The sequence below is a fragment of the Phoenix dactylifera genome, chromosome 1 (assembly GCF_051530095.1).
Source record: "Phoenix dactylifera cultivar Ajwa chromosome 1, Ajwa_hap1_PhDact_Kaust_v1.1, whole genome shotgun sequence".
NCBI classification, from domain to species: domain Eukaryota; kingdom Viridiplantae; phylum Streptophyta; class Magnoliopsida; order Arecales; family Arecaceae; genus Phoenix; species Phoenix dactylifera.
The window spans coordinates 53,006,635-53,028,303 of NC_143190.1; the positions used below are offsets into that span (position 1 = coordinate 53,006,635).

The 21,669-nt window shown below is 44.7% G+C and overlaps 1 protein-coding gene across 13 annotated transcripts in view; it reads right to left on the reverse strand.

Moving 5' to 3' along the window:
* The window catches only part of LOC103706893 (serine/threonine-protein kinase EDR1-like), a 62,085-nt gene that overhangs the window by 8,353 nt on the left and 32,063 nt on the right, over window positions 1–21,669 (reverse strand). For 6 of the 13 annotated variants that reach the window (XM_039125506.3, XM_088706187.2, XM_088706193.2 and 3 more), the window contains 4 exons: window positions 11,449–11,544; window positions 8,781–8,867; window positions 6,330–6,447; window positions 278–557 (listed from right to left, as the gene is read on the reverse strand). In XM_039125506.3, coding sequence (XP_038981434.3) covers window positions 278–557; window positions 6,330–6,447; window positions 8,781–8,867; window positions 11,449–11,544 — 581 coding nt within the window. The remainder of the gene's footprint in view (window positions 1–277; window positions 558–6,329; window positions 6,448–8,780; window positions 8,868–11,448; window positions 11,545–21,669) is intronic. The other 7 variants (XM_088706194.2, XM_088706191.2, XM_088706195.2 and 4 more) reach the window with 2 other exon arrangements.

Here is a 21,669-nt window from a genome sequence, read left to right on the forward strand (position 1 = left end):
TCAAAAGTAGGAGCTCAATTTTTAATAAAATGAAGTAGCAATTCTTCTCTTATGTAGCTTTCCCTAATGTAAATGAAACAAATGAACTAGAAGCAAAAGATGGATATTGTCGCTACACAAGCATAGGAAAAAGAAGAGAAAAAACAAATATACAACATGAGACTCAAAATGTGAAATATTCACTATCAATCGGGAAGCAAAATCAACAGAAATGAAGCAGCCATGCAACATTTTAACTATAGTAAATAATGATTTCAAGCTGGAAAAAAGTACTTGCCTATCCCAACACGTGTTCCAACAGTTAACTCTGAGAAATCAATATTCCATTCTTCAAAAGGTAATAAAGGCTTATTCAGAAATGGACAAGACTGCAAGACTTTGTTCCAAGTTGATGATACCAAATCTTCTGTTCTTAGAAAATCAGAAGCTCCACTTCTCTCTGAAGTCTGACCCCTGAATTCATTGGGTGATGAAGGTAGTGATACAGCCTTCGGCATGGAATTTGTTTGCTTTCTTGAGTCATTGTAAGTACCAGATAGTCTACCAGATACTTCATCCTGATCATCAAATTGATGAGTTGATTCCCAAATCATTTAAAAAGCCATTAAACATCAATACAATGTTACACAGAATTATGGCAGCAATAACTTCCAAAAAAAGCAATGGATGAAGAAGTGCTTTCAAAGAAAAAGTTTGCAATTGATTATGGACTTATGAAGCAAGCATGCAAAATATGGAAAGCAATGGAAGTCCAATATAACCACTAAATTTAAGCTAGCAGTTTGTGAGCCCCCTAGCCCAGATCATATAGAATATATAATACATATTTCATACATATTTTCGACCAGTAAAAAGTATTTATATCAAGCATATAGTGTAGATGCATCATATTTTACACATCAATTAATGATTATCTGTAAATTTAAAAAAAATAGGAGATTCTTTTCTAAAATTTATTTTTAAATAGATCAGCTATGTAAGTTATTATTATTTCTTGTGATGAAAGGGAATTTGAGATGATGATGAGAGCTGCTAATTTTGAAAATTAAAAGAGTCCTGGTTTCTATGAAGTCCTACTTAGAAATATCAAATCAACAAAACTTGATCCTATGGTATGCATTGTTAGGTGGTTACTAAAAGCCCTACCGTATGTAGAAACTTTCTTATGGGGCAGTAGGACAGATTTTTTTTTAATGCACGATGCATGGAATGGAAAAAATAGTAGAGGTGGTGCCAGCTAGCGGCCGTACCCCAGCTGCCAATAGGAGTTGTCACGGAGTCATTGGGTGGAAAGATAAACAAAAGCAAGTGAAGAAACTTTGAGTGGGTGGGCTGCTGGCCAAAGAGATGAGAACCAAATGCCCCCTGACCATCTGCTTTTATATAGGGTATTAGATGATCATTTGTTTATGGGTGCTTAGTTTATAGTAGCAGCTACGGATATGTGTTAATAGAATCCTTAATGAATCTTTCATATAGGAATTATATTAGCAAGGACTCATTTAATAAGACCTACGAATGAATAAGAAAATTCTTCCACGACTAAATTGCTATGCTAGAGAATTATGTCCGCCGCATGTTTTCTCTAATAAGTTGCCACCTCATGCTTTCCTCAGGCAGCTGCCATCTCATGCTAATGCCACCCCATCTTTATGACCATGCTTAACACCACCTCATGCTTCTCCTTGGCTGCCACCTCCTACTTGCAGTCTTGCATGGTAGCCAATAGTTGACACCTAGCTTCCTTATGATGACTGGCCACCTCAGCTATTTAATCAGCTATCAAAGGGGATTTCAGCCTTCTTGCTACCTTTTTGATGCTCCAAATAACAGCAACCATAGAGTAGAGAAACTTGTTGAGGAGAAAGTGAAGCTGAGGGAAGCAAGGAAAAATAAAGCAAAAAGGAAGTGGTGGTTCAGCTTTTGAAATTGGTTCACTGATTTTTGAAATCTGTTTTCTCAATGTTTTGGCAACAGTCAGATCAAAATATTTCGCTTTATTGGGATCAGAATTATTTTATGGATTTCAGACATAGTAAATTGTTTGGTTATACAATGATGGAACAACATGTATCCTAGCTTGATTTAAAGCGATCACAGTTTCATGATTTTGCCGAACACTTCTTACTAATACTTTTGTAATAAGTTAATTTTGTAAACTTTCCTTTGAGCTTGGAGTATTTGTTTAAGCATATATTAATGCCAAATTGAGCTTTTTAAAATCAAACATTATCAATGTATCAAAGAAATTTCTCTTGATCATTCTGATCCATTCAAAGACTTTATTGCTGTCCTACTATTTAAAAGTGAATATCTTATATTTATTGATTGAAAACCCTCTGGTCGATGAATGAGTGAATCCTTGAGAAACAGGTATAATAATTGTTTCCAATGCAAATCTAGCAGGTATAGTAGTTGGTTATTAGTGAACCCTAGAAAATGGGTATAATAGTTGACGCATCAATCTTGACCCGCTAGTATAATAGTTGGTACAAGTGAATCTTTAGTTAGTGGGCCCATTCATCAGTAAACCCTTGAGCAACCGGCATGAGATATGATGATTGCTAACCAGTTAATACTGAATTGACTTTACGAAGAAACTCCAAGTGTATTCAATGCTTTGAAACAAGTGTTTTCAACTATATGAATAAAGATATGTTTTTGATTGTACTATTTGTTTTAAGTGTTTTTAATGTTTTACAAGTAAGCTATCTTGGCTAATGCACTTATTTGATAACTCTTATAAGATAATGTTTCATGACTTTTTGAGTTTCAATTAGTACTGGTCATTATTGCTTCTATCATTCTACTTTTTTGGAAAACTATATTGTTCCAGGTTCGTAATACTGGTTTCAATGTCCATATTGATATCACATTAGTAAAATGCCAGTTCAACGTACTGACACTCGATATGTCCCTGTACTGAGTACTGGTTTGGTATCGGTATTGTAAGGTTATGCTTGGTACAAGACGATATGCATTGAATGATGAACCTTGATATTGTTTGTTATGTTGGATACTTGTATAGCTTACCTACCTATATTTGTTATATTTCAAAGTGAGAGGCTGCTTGGTATTATACTATTAACAAGCCTCAAATGTTTTGGTATTCATAATAAGGCCACTTTTCTACAGTAGAGAGACTTGGCAATATTTGCATTTAAATTTAAGGCTTCTAGTTGCCTATTAGTAGTGAGATAAGAATAGTATAATATATCTATATGTAATATGACGTAATGAGCTATGTTATATATTATGGGATGATGGAAGTGATCTGTATAACGATTTTGAGTTGTAAGCTACAAAATTTGAATTTAGAATGCAACTTACTTGCTCCAAAAGATCCATCATTTTATGATTACATGACTCGAGGTTTAAATTGACAATTATGTGTTTCTGCGGCAACTGATCATATTAAAATCAGGCCAATGATTCATTGTAATTGTTGCCACACTCAGGACTTGGCAAAGATGGGTTTCAATTCGTGAAAATTGCACTGTAGAATTATAATATAAAGTGTTTCTCATAAAAGTGTTCAATTGATTTACTGACTTCACTTAAAAATTCTAAAAAATTTTAAGCCGCGGCTGGACCTCTGTTTCGTTCGAAACAGAGGAACCAGCCACGACCTCTCCTGCCGTGGCCTCCGCCGGCGTCTTTCCCCCTTCTCTCTCTCTCTTCCTCTCTCCCATAGTATTGTGCCCTCGTCGGTACGGCTCCCACAGCTTGTACCGACTCGTGCAGCCGGATAACCGGTACGGTGCTCGGTATCGGTTCCTCCGACCTTGAGTGAACCTTATCCATTCATGTATAATTTAAAACAATAGATACTGAATGATGCCAATCCTTAAAAGCTACCAGAAATCAGACAGTTGTAGCCTATATAGCAGATCCACATCTATAGGGCACAAGAGACAATAACATGAAACCACCAGACAAACATCCAAGGTTTTACATACTGTGGTATGGGAATGTCTCAATTTTCTATTTCGATAACATAATGCAAAATTACCAAACAAGTAACCAAGGTTGTAAATAATGTAGGATGGGACTGTCTCAATTTTCAATGGAACAAGACACCCCCCACCTACAAACACTTGAGATAGTGGATGTCCCATCCCATCACAAGCCATTTCCTGACTCATCCCACATACCATACCGACACTAGGAACGGTGAGATGCCCAGTCGTCCCACAGATATTTAAAACATTGCAAGCATCAATCATTGTCTTAATGAAAACCAATAGGATTGAAAGTAAGTTCTAGCGGACGGCCAATATACTTTGCAACAGTACCCAATGGAATGCAACCAAATAACAAGATTTAGGATGCCATGAGAGTGGACTAAAAAAAATGTAAGTGAAAATACAAAGGTTATGCATAGTTTATTATGGTTTTAAGGGGAAGATCATACCTCAGTCATAATAGACAATTCTTTTCAGGATTTATTGGCAACACTTACAGAACTGAATCGGCTTCAGAAAAGTGGCCATGCATCAATTTACAGAATGGAGATAAAGAAATTACACCAAGATCTGAGAGGAAGAAGGTTGTATGCCTCATAATTCTCAAAAATACTAATAAGTCTACCCAATACTACTATAGGATAGAAAGAAGACCAGGAAAGTGCCCAAAAATTGTTGGAATGGTCGCAAGAGGACCACGACAGTCTTCCATGAATCACAAGTTGATTACATCCAGCATTGGAGCTTGGAAGTAGATTGGCTCGCAAAATGAGTTTCCTCATGACAAACCACTAAAGATGACTCCAAAAATCTAAATGCTTTAATTTTATGAGATAGAAGAGAAAAATTAAGGGAGCTGCCCTAATGCAACAAATACAAATTTAAGGGCAACATCATAGCATACATGAAGTAGGATATCATCCTCTAAGGTAACATGCAAGTATATTATATGATAAAAACAAAGTAATCTTAATTTTAATCAAGAGCCTTACATAGGGGTGCAAATGGGTCAGGTCGGGTGACCCCAATCCGACCCGGTTTTTTGTTCGGGTCCTAATTTTGAACCCAGACCCGACCCAGTTGAAGATCGGGTCGGGTCGGGTCGGGTCTGGATCGGATCCGGATCCGAGTCGGATCGGGTTCGGGTCTGGATCGGATCCGGGTCCAAGTCGGATCGGGTTCGGGTCCGAATCGGGTCCACTTTTTTGTGCTTTTGGGAAAGAATTTGGGCAAATCTAATTTGGTCATATCATAATTATGAGGTGCTGGGTGACCCATGGCTTGAAAGACTTGCAATTGACCTCTAGTCAGAACGGATGACCCATGACTTACTAAGTTGGTCTACAAGCCAAATTTCATATCCCACTATTTTTTGTCTATATGACTGATTGGACGGCACTTGGTGTCTCCCATCTCCCCTCTCACGACGACAAAAAAAATCCCAGACCTTCTTCCAAAATCTAATTCCATTGCAGAAAACGGGCACATGACCCATATTCAGTTCAGTGTTCCCTCACTTCCTCCCTGCAAAAGTTAAAAAAAACAGAAACCAAAAAACAGAAGGAAAAAAAAAGCCAGCTACCGAGACACCAGAGGTAGCAACAGTGTAATAGATCGAGAGAGAATCCTGACGGACCAATAGTGCCACGACCCACACAAAAAAAAAAACTCTCTTTTGCTTTTCCCCCTCTCTCTCTTTTCGGGTCCATTCGGGTCGGGTCGGGTCCGTTCGGTAAACCCAGACCCGACCCAAAAAATGATTCGGGTCCAATTTTAGGACCCGACCCGGATCCGCGGGTCCTAAAATTCGGGTCGGGTCCGGTCTACACGGGTCGGGTCGGGGGTCGACCCGACCCATTTGCAGCCTTAGCCTTCCATGATCTATATAGGATTTCCAATGAGACAAACTTGTGAATATAATCCATCAAAGGTCAAGAACATCTAATGACAAACTCTTGAAGCAATCTCTTGGTGTTTGAGTTTCTTGCTAAGAAAACTTGAAGCAATATGAAAGCCTTCATTTAATTGAGGCATTACACAGGTTAGAAGACAACTTACCAGTGATGGAGAAATCAACTGGAAGCAAGCAAGGTCCATATGACTTCGAAAGAGAGTAAGAGACTAGGATTATAAGAGACAGAAAGCATACTTTGATATACAGAAATACATCAATCTCAAAAACAAATCATATCCCAACAAACCAAATTAAAGCATAATTCTAAGGCATGATTAACTAATGTATGTACACATAGTGCAACTTTATCCATCACCATCCTGCAAATAATTCTGACACGTCATGCCAAGATGGAAATGACCAGAAAAGGGTACTAAAAAAACAACTATTACTAAGAATGAGAAGCTTACACCATTATGTGGTTCATTTAAGTTCTTGTCATTTCTGGAGCACAAGCCTGAACTTTCATCACCATGATCCCTTAAGAGACGATTTTGCTTTAATGTTTCATTCATTGCTCGAACAGCTCTGTTGACAAATTAAATAAGAGATAAGACAAATCAAAATATGGAGTTATTTTATTTTAAAAAACCTTAGTTCATGGCTTCATGCTTTTAAGAAAAAAAGGTTCTTGACAATAATTTGGTTACACAAAATTTCAAGTTAAAATGCAAGTGTCATGTCTTATTTGTATAAAGCAAAAGCATAAACAAAAGCTAGAATAGGTGCAAGAATATGAGAGCATCTACTTTCCAAACTCAACCATATTGATTGCCTAATAAATACTTCTACATGCAGTAAAAGATATACTTACATTAAACATAAGGGTCCACAATAAGCTCGATCCACATCAAATATTCCATGCATGAGGTGTTTTGCTTGCATTTAACTTTTTATTAATTGGATACTGCTTAGGATAGAAGAAGAATGATATCAAAAATTGTTATTGACAGTATGATTGCACACATGGTAGAGCACGATATTGTCTTCTCAAAATTTATATAGCATTTCGTGATTCATGACACATATCCATGCATGTTATGAGATAAATACATTGAGAAAATGAGACTCCAGAACTTCAGGAATGCTCTCCTAAAGGTTGACTAGAAAACAAAAGATTATTTTACCAAAGCATTTCTTGCAAAATACGGTACATATGACTATAGTCATATTTATTTTGAATTGTTGCAAAAAGAAAAGTTTAAACTATATTCAAATTAATCATGTAACTTTTCCTTAGTTAAACACTGAGCTTTGAAATACTTCTAATTACGTGGCTTTTCAAGTAGTCAAGTGGGTTGAATTCAGAGAGATTACAAGTTCCCTTTGAATAGGAAGAATCTAAAGAATCCTAGCTTAATAATATCAAGTCAGGAATAGGAAGGTCTTTAAGTTGATTATAATTTGAGTTGTACGTAAGGTACGCCGAACCGGTACCGGTAGGCGTACCAGTCACCTACCGGACAAGTTCGTACCGAAACCGGTCTGGTACGAACGGTCTTAGTTTAGAAAAAAAAATTAGTTTTCTACCGCGTCCACTCCAGAGCTGGCCGCATTTATGGCCCGCGCGGATGAGTTGGCCGCGCGGGGCGATTCCCGGCGCGGGGAATCGCGCCCGCACGCCGTGAAACCGGGCTGCGCGTGGTGGAATCGGGCGCGGAAACGTGCGGGGGGAAACGCGCTGGGAGAACTGCACGCAGCCCTGCGCCCACGGGGGGCGCTCTGCCCCACGAGCAGGGTGCTTTGCCCCGAAGGAGCGCATGGCGTTTTCGGGCCACGCGCTCTCACACTATAGCGCGCGCGCTGTGGTTAAAAAAAAAGGCCCGGATACTGGTTCCAGGCCGGACCGGTCTGTACCAGGCCGGCCAGTATGGACCGGTTCGGTAGACCATGGTTTTACATATTGGTATTGTGGTGCATGTTGAATGATTCAACAAATATCTAGTCCAAATTCAACAACCGGCAATTATATCCTTCAATATTCGTCTCCAGGAAGGCTTGTAAGAAGGGCATTCTACATGTTTGTTGGAGTCTTGCAACATAGCTAACATTATTTCCAGGTTTACCTGATATCAGTTCCCAAGGTTAAATGTATCGATCAGGTTGAATCAACCAATATACCATGTCACAGCATGCCAGTTACTTGCCAATCCACAAGGCAGAAAGTACAGCCTAATAAGAAAGCTACCATGTGAAAATTTACCTCTTCTTTTGAACAATTGTATTGCTTCATGCTTATGCATATAAATTTTTTAACCACCCATACCACATGTTTAATTATTAAACACCAGATATATTACAGAACTCTTGTATTTGCACTTTTTTTAATAAATGCGCATCAATAGAAGCACACAGACCACACCTATGACAAGTTTGAAGTACAAACATAATGAATACTTTTAAAACATTAAATCAAATTATAGATTTTCCAGAAATTTTGGGACTATGTTAACATAATTATTGAAACAGTTCCTATGTGTAATTTGGAGACATTGAATGAAACTGAGTTCATACAGATAAATTTGTGACCGCCCTACATGGTTGTAAGCCTATGATATGGTACAAAATTATACATGGTCCCTTTTAACCCTATAGACACGTGATTTTTATAATTCTAAGGCCATAATACTGCTATACTGAATGTGTTAACATAATTCCCTGCATAATGTATGATATGCATTTTTTGCAACTTTTTGCAACCACCAGGCCTTATTTAATTTTTTTGTCAACAAGGACATTTGGAGAAAAACTGGGCAAGAAAGAAGAAAATGAACAAGTGGAAGTGGAATTGGAAAAACTGCAAGTTACAAAGGGACTAAAAATATGAACAAAGGACTACTCAAACTAAAGCAAAGAACAACCTCACAATATCATCACTGATCTCAGGTGTAATACTAATGCTTCTTCTTCGTATCCTACGAACATCAGACGTCGATGCACCATCTGACCTGCAAGTAACATGCTCAAGATATCCATCCAAAAATTGCTTTACAAATTTTGCTAAGCATATGGATGCAAATAGGATATGAATCAATGTTTATAAACACAATTAATCCTAGATTTGAGTGTCTGAAAAGCAAAATAAGAAGTAGACTCATGAAATACCAACTAAAAGAATAGTGTATAACCTCCACGTATCTGTATGTGCATAATATACATATATACATACATATGTGATACATCTGTGTATAATACATAATTCATACTATACAAACACATCACAGAGGCATACTGAACAGTAGGCCTAAAAGAGCCAAGCTCAAACCAAATGTCCAATAAGTTAGTGGGTATGTGTCCAATGATATGACCAGATAACTAAAGACCCCTTGCTGGCAACCCCAAGAGTACCAAACTAGAAAAGAAAATCATAATTCCTGGCTTCTTTTAAAATTACATGTTCATCTAGTATCCAGAAGGTTCTTTCTCTCCAATATGTTCGCAACTTTGCATTCATACCACATCAAAACAAATAAAATAACAGATTCATGAATACACCCCTTTCAAACAAAAATAACCCTCTTGCCTCTGTTTCTCCTCAGACAGTTGCTGAGAGATTTATGGGGAGGATAATTTAGGTGCCAACTGTGATGTGTTGTACCGCTTGGCATGTACCATGCAAGTGCCACACCAGCATGCAACACAATTGCATGCTAGCGCCTAGCGCATCACAGTCTTCATGCATGCTAGTGCATGCAAGCACTGGCACAGCATAGCATGGTTTTGTATGGTGTGTCAGACCAGCACAACCCCAGCGCAAGATACTCAAAACCTACACTAATATGATAGTTTCCATCTCTCCTCTCATACACCTTGAATCTTCATAAAATAAAAAAAAAAGCCAAAGCATGTATGCTGCATGAGATATCTTGCAAGATACTTATGGCTAATTTACCTAATTTAAGCTAGCTTTCCTGTAAAGCGTAGGTATTTTTTGGAACTCATCATAGTAAAAGTTACATGATTCTTGGGTAAGCGAACATGCGATACTATAATTCTGGAGATTGATTTTTTATAGGTATATCATTGGATGTTAAACAAGCTAAACGGGCCATTCTCTACAGCCATAGATATTATTTGCAAGGAAACTTACACTATAAAGAGTTGCAAGAATCTGGAAAATATTAATATTTCTTTTGGAATTATTAGACACAAATAAAGAAAACTTTGGTTAAGCACATGGAAAATAACAGCTTGAATAATAGTCCATGTGCTTACATGGAAAATGTGTAGCTCGAAGGTGTATAAAATTATTCACTAAAAAAGTTAAACTTGTAATAGGAAGAATTTCTTTTTGAAGAACATTTGCAACAGTAATTCAAAGAAGCTTATTAACAGATATTATAATTTTGGTTTATAGAGTAAATATAAACAAACCTATTAAGGTATCGAAAAGGCTCATCCAGGCATTTGCATTTATGCCTAACAGTGTGCCATATTCTATGACAGGCTAAAACCACTCGAGTGACTCAACCTTGTCCATAGATCACCTAGAACGAACCCCTTTTTTGGGACAAAAATGTCTTAATAGATGCCCTTTGTTCTTCATGATGGCATTACCATATGTCTAATCATTTTTTCATGAAGAACAATGATAGAATCATAACTAAGCTACACATTTACAATGACGAAGGTGATGAGTTGAGAAGAGATCATAATCAAAGATGAAGATAACTTGGTGACCATTAAGTATCGTACTGACACAGGAAATGACATACAAGATATCTGTATCTTGTGCCACATTGTTATGGATAAGAGATATAAATCAAAGAACTGCAGGGTCATTAATTTTAATCAGTGCTTAATTTATTTATATTTCACAAAATTGTGCCATGTATAGTTTGTTCCGATCAATAGTTTTTCAGTGTTTAACCTCCAAAATCTTCACCACATCTAGCTTTGATCATTGGATGGTCAGCAAACTAAAAGAACTGAGAAGGCATTTGCTAAGATTAGGTAACATATGCCATCAACATATCCTCTGGGTCAACAACCTGCCATATACAAGCTTGTTACAAATTTTCTAATCCACCATAAAAGCTAAAAAGTTGCATTTGCTTTCCACCATTATACATTTTCATGATAGCATGCACCACTCACTTTGAGTTGCCACAACTTTGGCAAAAAGAGCAAGCAGACGGACCGTCTATGCAGTTAAAGAAAATCTACTAAAGTTTAAAAAAATTCTGAATGGTACAACAAGCTACCAGCTAATCTACAATACAAGCAATATATATTAAAAGATTCGGTACAACTAAAAATTATTCACTAGAAACTACATATGATAACTCTCCATATTATTAGAAAACCCTCATCCTAAAAACAAGAACTACTTGCAGGCAAAATTTAATACTGAGTTCTTGTCCCGAGACCAACACCAATTAACCTACAATTGAAAGAGAAAAGAAAAACATACAAGGTGATGTTCTTCAGCTACGAGGATCGTTAAAACAGAAGATGAAAAATGTAAAACATGAGGTACACTAGAATAATCCATAATTCAAAATCTAGAATGAAAGTTATTCTGAGAACCTTGATGCAGCTACACCATCTGCATATTCCCTGAATGATTGTCTGTCACCACTAAGCATTGATCTCCCCCGTGTTCTAAATAGAGGATGCTCTGGACTGCAAAACAAACCAAAAATGTCACAAAATTGTGCTTAAGAATTAGCATTTTCTAACAAAAATTGGAAGAAAATGCTGGCTCGGATGAATTAGCACTGGACAGTCAAATATCTATCACGAATATTTACGTTCGATGTCAAAAATCTAGACAATAACAAGTTTAAAGACAGGAAGCAAGTGCCGAAAATTATATAACTCAATCAACAAACTTGTCCACATAGATGTGCCTGACACCAGTGTGTTGGAATCTGTATCAACGGCATTAGTTTGTTTTAAAATCCAATTGTGCATATGTTTTCAAGAAGAGGTGGTAGATAAAATCATTATTATCTGCATCTCAGGAGAAATTCATGAAACATATTTTGGCATCTGTTCAGAGATTGCCAATACTTATGTTCTCAATACTGGTCTCTTCTGATAAAATGAATTTGACTGCTTCAGGCACCCCCACTGAGGATATTTGAACCTTTTACCGAAGGACTTCAGCGAGGGAGGGGGGGTGCGGGTAATATAATCATAACCCAGGTATTTTGAACCGGTACCGGTAGGCGTACCGGTGGCCTACCGGACTGATTTATCATTCTCGGTATCGTTTCGATACTGGGCCCATACTGAGAGCCCCAGTCGGAGTCGGAGAAGACGAGGTGAAAGAGAGCGCGCAGGGAGGAAGGGAGAAAGAGCGGCCTATGTCGCCTGCACAGGGCCACAGGGGGCCGGCGGACACCGCGAGGGTGCGGCGGAGGTGTTGAGGACCCACGCAAGCGGCACTGCCATGGCGCCACGCCCAGCGAGGACCATGCGACATCCGAGGGCCAGAGCGGCCAGTTCAGGAGCCTTGACGCCGGCCGACCCTTAACCGGCCAAGGGGTTCGATGGCAGCAGCAGCAACGCATGGGGTCAGCCCGTGCACCAGACTGAGCAGACCGCACGCACAGGGCCACGCGCACAGCACGGCCACAGCGGCAGCAGGCCGCGGCAGGGCGGCCACAGCGCGCCCGCCCAGCAGCGCACCCACGCGCGCAGGCCACAGACGGGCCGCCAGTATGCCCGCGCCCGCAAACCCGGCCTGCTAGGGTGTTGGAGGGTGGCTCTCGGCTCCGAGTCACCACACCAAACCCTTCGCCTCGTGCTCCTTTCGGATGCCTCAAAATGTACGGATGCGGGCCGGACGGGTAACGCCGGTTGTGTGCCGAGCACTTAGTAACCAAGGAAATCAAGGCAAGGGGCAGGTCTACTGGCTGCAGCTTGGCCCGACCCTTGGCTTGAAGAGAAAACAACTCAAGAACACAAGTGGATTTAGAGGAAAGCTTGAGGTGGATTCTATTCCCAAAATGAAGCTTACAAGTATAATCTAGTGGAACTATGATGGGTTCTCACTAGCCCAAGTCCTTAGAGACACTCTAGGACTGAATACAATAGGGCAAAGCCCTCCCAAGCCTAAGGCCGAAATACAAGAGAATACATATGACATAAGGTCCCTAAAATGTGCCTCTCCCAGGCTTATTTATAGGCATCCAAGTCCTCACATGGCTGCCCAAAGAAGTGGCTAAGACATGGCTTCATACGGCCTTGGCATAGCCAAGGCCTAGGTGGCATGTGGCACAAGGTTGCAGCCTTGGCATGGTGGCTGCAGGCCTTTGGCATGCCAGCAGGCTGGGCAAGGCATGGCTGCTGCAGTGGCTGGCAGGGTGGAATGGCTGGGCTGCAGGCTGCTGGCAGGATGGCATGGCCCTTGGCAGGGCTTTGGCAGGTGGCTGGCAGGGCATGGGCGTGGCTGCAGGGCCTGCAGGGCATGGGCGTTGCTGCAAGGCCTGCAGGGCCATGGACATGGCTGGCAGGTTGGGCAGCATGGCTGGCATTGCCAGGCAGGCTGCATGGTGCTGGCAGGGCCTGGGCAGGCGCTGGGCATGGCCTGGCAGGCGGCAGGACAAGGCTGGGCATGGCTGCAGGGCGGCCAGGGGCTGGGCACAGGCTGGCAGGGCGCCTGGGCGCGCGGCAGGGGCGTGGCAGGGCACGGCAGGGCTTGGCACTGGCGCCGAGGCGCGGCGCACGCAGGGGCGGTCGGGCGCGCGCGCAGGCGGGCGCAGTCTTCGGCGAGTTTCGCTGGCCCGAACCTCGCCCGGCCGTGCTGGGGCGCGCGGGCGCGCGCCTGGGCTGCAGCGAGGTTCGCTCGTCCGAACCTCGCCCGGTCGTGCTGGCGCGCGCAGCGCATGCGGGCGGGCACCTGGGCGCGCGGGCTGTGGCGAGGTTCGCTGGGCCGAACCTCGACTGGGGCGCTAGGCGCGGGCGCGCACGGTCAGGCGGGCGCGCGGCACTGTAACTGGCGAGGTTCTTTGTCCTGAACCTCGCCAGGCCTGTCCGCTGGGCCGGGCGCGCCCGACACTGTAGCTGGCGAGGTTCAGCCTCCAGAACCTCGTCCGGTATACTGTAGCTGGTGAAGTTCTTGTTACAGAACCTCGCCGGGCACACTGTAGCTGGCGATGTTCTTTGGTCTGAACCTCGCCGCAGCAATCCAGTCTTGCAACTTTTGGCCGCGGCAAGCGTACGGGGGGCTCGGCCGAGGTTGGGCGTGCTTGGCCAAGGCTTGGCATTGATGGTATGGGCCCAGTGCGCGCGGGCGATGTCGAGCATGCGGCAGGCGCGAACGACCGCGGATGCATGCGGGCAAGCGCGGGCGTCGTCGTGCGCGCGGCGGGCCGAATGTGGGGGTGCTTGGCTAAGGTTCGGCCAAGTGTGAAGATGCTCGGCCGAGGCTGGGCCAAGCGTGAAGGGGCTTGGCCATCCCTCCAAGCAAGTAATTGGCTCGATCCTTGATCTTGGTCTTGGTAGGACCCTCCTTCGGTAGCTTCCGAGCCCGGGCCTCTTCTTGGTGGTGGGATTTGACAGTGGTGTATGAGGGAGGTCCGCAACATTCCCCCTCCCTTGAAAACTATCCTTGTCCTCAAGGATAAAGTTTGGATACCGCCGGGGAACCTTGGCATAGTCTTCTCAAGCATCCTTCCTCCCCAATGGATGAACACTTGCCATATCTTTCTCCTTTCTTTCTTCTCTTTCAAAACCCCCCTATGAGCTTCAAGTAACCTTCGAACCTTCGAAGGTAGGCCCTCCAACTTCTCTTCTTGCCGGTTGCTTTCATCATGTGCCGGTTGGTCAACTCCAAGACTCTTTTCGATGCCGGCTCAACCTTGGGCAAGGGCCAATAAACCATGGCCTCAAACTTCCATTGGCCAACATTTGTTTCTTCTCCCAAAATAATTTGGCCAAAACGCTTGAATTCCAATTGGGTGAGGGCATTCTTTGTGAGCATGATGTGGAAGTGGTGCTCATTCAAAATGGACAACACAACCTCCAAATGTCTCTTAGGTGGCTCTATGAGTCGGGAAAGGATCAAAATATCATCATAAGAAGAAAGAGAAAGCTTTCTTAAGCAAGGCCAAAATACCTCCTCCGTTGAAGCTTGAAAGATGGACGGTCCTTCCACCCTCGACAAGGTATATAAAGGGGGGTCGGCCTCCTCCTTTTTAGTGCTATGTTCGGCCTCACCATCAAGCCCAAGCTCTTCACTTTCTTCCTCTAAATTTTCAGTCTTGGTGGCTTCATCTTTGCTTCCCACTTGTCCCATCTTGTTTTCCTCAAATTGGCCCTCAAGCTTTTGAGCATGGGAAAGCTCCTTTTGGGTTGTCTCATATGATCATGGCTTGCCCCAATCTTCATATACTGCCGGGCCTTCTCTAACTCCCTTCTTATTATCATCATTTGGCCCTCTCTCCACCTACTTTCCCCATAGCCATGCTCCCCATGGTGGCTAGCATAGCTACTTGCTCCTTGAGTACTCCTATACTCCCAACTCCTTATCTTTTCTCCTCTTCTTTTTTCTTCATCTCTCCTCACTTCTTTCTCCCTTCTCTCTTCTTTTCTTCTTTCTTCTCTCGTCCTCATTAACTCATTTTTCCTCTCTTTTTCTTCCCTATCCCTTAGATCCTTTCTAATTTTGGATAGGGTCTCATTTGCCCTCTTTAAACAAGCCTCACTCTCCTCCATGATGTTTACCATGTTAACCCAATTCTTTCACTCTAACCCTCCGGACTCCATAAAATTTTTTTTGTTCTCCAAATCACCACCCCGAACCTCCTTCGGTCGTCACCCAAGGGATGAACCGACCCTTCTCTTTCTAAAAAATTTTGAACTGAACACCACTCAATCTCCTCCAATTACAACAAAGGTTTACAAAGTAAAATCCTCTCTTTCTCCCAAGAGAGACGTTTTGAAACTCTATTTGCTCCCTACCCGATGTAGTTGGGAAAGAGCACGAGGTACTACCACTAGCCTCACTCTTGTGCCGTCCCTAAAATACCCTACACCGAATAGTAGGGTCAAATAGTGTCGGGTACTACCATTAGCCTCCCCATTGGCACCATCACAATGATGAGCAAGGTAGAGATCAATCCGTTCCCTTTCACAAGAAAAATGCTCACTCCTCTTTTTCAAATAAGAATGATAAATGCAGAAATTTGAGCACTACTTGCATGCAAAATAACTTCTACTATACCCCCTCTCAAATGCAACAAGTAATATGAAGGTAGTAAGAAGTAAACTTAACTTCTAGGCATGCAATGAAAAGTAAAGTACCTAAACACAACCCAATATATAATCTGAATTTTTCTTGGGGTTGTAGACGTTACCTCTTAGGAAGAGAGATCTTCGACAAAGCTTCTCTAGGAACTTCTCTCGACGAAATCTCTCAATGAAAGCACCATTGTTGGAGGGCGGCTCTCGGCCCCGAGTCACCACACCAAACCCTTCGCCTCGTGCTCCTTTCGAATGTCTCAAGATGTACGGATGCGGGCCGAACGGGTAACGCCGGTTGTGTGCCGAGCACTTAGTAACCAAGGAAATCAAGGCAAGGGGCGGGTCTACTGGCTGCAGCTTGGCCCGACCCTTGGCTTGAAGAGAAAACAACTCAAGAACACAAGTGGATTTAGAGGAAAGCTTGAGGTGGATTCTATTCCCAAAATGAAGCTTACAAGCATAATCTAGTGGAACTATGATGGGTTCTCACTAGCCCAAGTCCTTAGAGACACTCTAGGACCGAATACAATAGGGCAAAGCCCTCCCAAGCCTAAGGCCGAAATACAAGAGAATACATATGACATAAAGTCCCTAAAATGTGCCTCTCCAAGGCTTATTTATAGGCATCCAAGTCCTCACATGGCTGCCCAAAGAAGTGGCTAAGACATGGCTGCCAAGGCCTAGGTGGCATGTGGCACAAGGCTGCAGCCTTGGCATAGTGGCTGCAGGCCTTTGGCATGGCTGCAAGGCATGGTTGGCTGTGGCAAGGCTGTTGACATGGCATGGCAGCAGGCTGGGCAAGGCATGGCTGCTGCAGTGGCTGGCAGGGTGGAATGGCTGGGCTGCTGGCTGCTGGCTGCTGGCTGCTGGCTGCTGGCAGGATGGCATGGCCCTTGGCAGGGCTTTGGCAGGTGGCTGGCAGGGCATGGGCGTAGCTGCAGGGCCTGCAGGGCCATGGACATGGCTGGCAGGCTGGGCAGCATGGCTGGCATTGCCAGGCAGGCTGCATGGTGCTGGCAAGGCCTGGGCAGGCGCTGGGCATGGCTACAGGGCAGCCAGGGGCTGGGCACAGGCTGGTAGGGCGCCTGGGCGCGCGGCAGGGGCGTGGCTGGGCGCTTGGCACGGGCGCCGAGGCGCGGCAGGGCACGTCAGGGCTTGGCACGGGCGCCGAGGCGTGGCAGGGCGCGCGGCAGGCGGCGCGGCAGGGCGCGCGGCAGGCGGCGCGGCAGGGCGCGCGGCAGGGGCGCGCGGGCGGGCGCAGTCTTCGGCGAGGTTCGCTGGCCCAAACCTCGCCCGATCGTGCTGGGGCGCGCGGGCGCGTGCCTGGGCTGCGGCGAGGTTCGCTGGTCCGAACCTCGCCCGGTGGGCAGGCACGCGCAGGCGTGGGCAGGCGCGGGCTGTGGCGAGATTCGCTGGGCCGAACCTCGTCTGGGGCGCTGGGCGCGGGCGCGCATGGTCAGGCGGGCGTGCGCGGACGTGCTGACGGGCTGGCGGGCGCGCGGCACTGTAGCTGGCGAGGTTTTTTTCCCTGAACCTCGCCAAGCCTGTCGCTGGGCCTGGGCGCGCCCGGCACTGTAGCTGGCGAGGTTCAGCCTCCAGAACCTCGCCCGGCACACTGTAGCTGGCGAGGTTCTTTGGTCTGAACCTCGCCGCAGCGATGCAGTCTTGCAAATTTTGGCCATGGCAAGCGTGCGGTGGGCTCGGCCGAGGTTGGGCGTGCTTGGCCGAGGCTTGGCATTGATGGTATGGGCCCGGTGCGCGCGGGCGATGTCGGGCACGCGGCGGGCGCGGACGACCGCGGATGCATGCGGGCAAGCGCGGGCGTCGTCGTGCGCGCGGCGGGCCGAATGTGGGGGAGCTTGGCCAAGGTTCGGCCAAGTGTGAAGATGCTCGGCCGAGGCTTGGCCAAGCGTGAAGGGGCTTGGCCGAGGCTTGGCCAAGGCTTGGCCATCCCTCCAAGCAAGTAATTGGCTCGATCCTTGATCTTGGTCTTGGTAGGACCCTCCTTCGGTAGCTTCCGAGCCCGGGCCTCTTCTTGGTGGTGGGATTTGACGGTAGTGTATGAGGGAGGTCCGCAACATAGGGCCGCACGCGGCAGGCGCTCGCGCATGGTGGACTGCGCGCGCACAGGCCCCAGCCCGCAGGCCCACGCGCCCACGCGCCCACACGCCAGCAGGCAGGCCCGCAAGGCTCTGCGATCAGGCGCAGCCCTTGCGCGCGTGCAGCTGGCAATCAGCCACCCACGGACGCGCCCACACGCGGGCAGCTGACGGTCAGCCAAGCCACCAGCCTAGTCCCAGCAGGACTGGGACTCTTCCAGCAGAGCTAGGCCCAACTAACCGGGATCTGCGACCCCGTCCAACCGTGCCACACATCCCAACCACCCGCGGGAGGTCTCCCAGCCGAACCAAGAGTCTTTTCCAGCCAGCAGTCCTTGGCCAATTGGGATCCGCAACCCGGTCCAGCCATGCCACGCGTTCAGACCAACCGCAGGACGTTCCCAGCCAACCAAAAGACCACTTCAGCCAGGGAGTCCCAGCTCAACAGGGACCCGCGTCTCGTGCAGGAGGAAGGACCAAGAGTTGGAGCTCAACTAGGATTCTCCACAAGCCCTAGTTTCACGCCATGGAAGGATAAGGCCTTGGAATGTCAGCCACCTCAGCAAGGGCCATTGTTGGCTTAGTTTCCGAGTCTATCTTAGTTTCTATGTTAGGAAGTTTTACTTTATGTTGGTCTTTCAATGCTCTTAGTAGTCTTAGGGTTGAGAGTCTATAAAAGGGATTGTAAGGGGCCATTGTGAGGCATCTCGAAAATTGAGTTGAGTCTAGTTCTCTTTGGGAGAGAGTCGACCGTAAGGCTTGGGCGACATTGTACCGATTTCGGTCCTTAGATCTTTGTCTAGGACTTGGGCTAGTGGTTGATAAATCAATCTCCACTAGATTGGGCTATTGAGGAGTTAGGCCTTCAATAGATTGGGCTAGTAGAGAGTCCTTCCGATACTTTATTAGATTTGGTCCAGTAGAAATCCTTGAATGCTCTACTAGATTTATTTTTCTGCATTGTTTTGTTGATTGTTCTTCAATTTGGAGTGGAATAAATATTTAGTTTAGTTGAATAGCTGATCTTTGTAATTATGTTATTCCACCGGCGTTACCTACAATCGGTCCAATATTCAGCGATTTCTCTACAGGCGCACGCCAAGGAGCAAGGCAAGGGACTTGGTGTGGGGCTTGGGACCGTAAGCCCCCATCAGGAGGCCGAGGCCACGGCTGCAAAAAAAATTTAGAATTTTTTAAGTGAAGTCTGCAAGTGTCCCCTGTTGCTTTCGAAACAGAGGACGCGGCTGCGGCCTCGGCTCCACCGTGCCCCTGCAGGCTCCGCCGCCCCCTGGCGGCCTCGACCGACCCCCCGCAGCCCTCCATGGGCGGCGGAGGTCTCTCCTTCTCCCTCCCTCCCCCGCTCGCTCTCTTCTTCTCCGACTTCGGCTAGGTTCTCTCGGTACGGGCCCTGTACCGTTTTTCACTGCAGAACCAAACCGGCCAACTACCGGACCGGTCCAGTACGGGCTGAACCGGCCTGTATACTACCAGACCGGTCCAGTACGGGCTGAACCGGCTGGTACAGGCCGGTTCAGCATTCTATGATCATAACCAAAAAACCTCTGTCCCAACTATCTGAAATTGGCTTTATGAATCCTTATTTACCCAGTCCATTCCTATACAGAATTATCTCTAATGTTATTTCAAGCTTTTCCATGTCCTTTTTTAGGACATGTTAAAAACACGTCGCCTTACTTAATGCAAGAGAATCAACTAGAGGCGGCAAAGAGCTAGAATCCATACCAAGATAAACTTGGCAGAAAACAGGGTACAAGGTCCAACAACTTAGAGATCAACACATAAAGTTCAGTTCTCACCAACCATTTCTCTAGCATACCACAATTAACTTAATCTAAAAGTAGTTTGCAGAGAAAGGATATGAAGAAACTTACATGATTATGCAAACACCAACCAATATCATAGCAATCTAACAAGATGGTTACAGTCTTTTGAGAAAGAATTCCATAGCGTGGTGCCCAAACATCAAGAGTAATTGACATCCAGCAACATTAAGCAGGATTAACATTAATTTTAAAAAAATATATATTGAATGGTGTTGTGCTCAGAAGCACCTTTTGCATACCTTGAGTGTGCGCCCTCCTACTTCCTAGATCACCCATAAAACCTACAAGCTCTCTAGAGTTCTTCCATGGTACGGATTCCTAGTTTATGGTAGCACGAGACCAAGAGTCCGGTGTGGCTTAGGTTTATGAAAAATCATGTAAGACCTCAACACCATGTGCAACTATTTATGTGGTCATCAGCCAATAAAATATGGGTTTCCTGAAAGCTCCAACAGAAACAATTTTTCCATGGACCATTTGTAATTAGTTTACTCTTTACTTTTTTTTACTTTTCAAAGGAAGAACAAAATTCGATAGAGAAAGAACTTTACAGTTGATTACTTTATTCCTCCACAACAAACATAAAAAGTTGCAGCTACAGTTTTGGAGAGCTAAAACTGCTTTTGTAGAAGATTATAGAGATTTATCAGATATCTTATCTAATAGATCACCCATGTGTGCTTATGCCATACAAGTGAACAGATGTTTCCTCCCTATTGCTAGAATTTATTCTTGCAAGAAGAGCCAAGAGCTTGGGTGTTATACTCAGGTCTGATAAAACATTTCAAGATATGGATCTCCCACCACAAAACAAGGGAAGCTTTCAAGGTTATTGTCACACACAAAGGCGTCCAGAATTGGTCTTTGCACATACAAAGGCAAAAGTACTGCCAAGTCAGCACCATATGCTACCACAAAATAAGGAAAGCTTCCAAGGTTGTTTTCACACAAGGGTCTCAAGAACTGAAATCTACCACTCACCTGTGAAAGAACTACAGAATCACAAGCCAGACCATCACATGCTGCGCAGCAAGATCCGCCGTACCGGTACCGGTCGGAGTACCGGTGGCGGCCCGGACCGGTATGAAACCGGTGGCGTACCGGTCCGAACCGGTCCCGTACCGGTTCTTCAACAGTAAACTACCGGTATCGGATTCCACGCTGATCCGGTACCGGTCCCAGGCCGGACCGGTACGGCAGACCATGCTGCGCAGGTAACCACTATGGTTAGGTCCATGCCACCTAAGAAGCCGCGTGTCAATCTTAGGACTACACTTAGGACAGAGCACAAGCATGCAAATAAAAGATTTCTGACCACCATAGCCAATATATTCCTCTGTCAAACCCAAGCTAGTAATACTAAAAAGTCAACCATACTTCCATGAACTAGTCAAACTCAGAATGTTAAAAAAATTAGCAAGAAGTTTGTCTGCCAGGATTTATTTGCAAACTTTTAATTTGAGGAAAATTTTTGACTCCTTAACTAAGCTTATTGAAGAAGTGCTGTCAATAAATTCAGGAAAACATAATTTTACAATTAAAGAAAAACTTTGATTTAAGACAGCAAAAAATGTTTTCCTAAACTTGAATATCAGAATTTGAAAATAAATAAA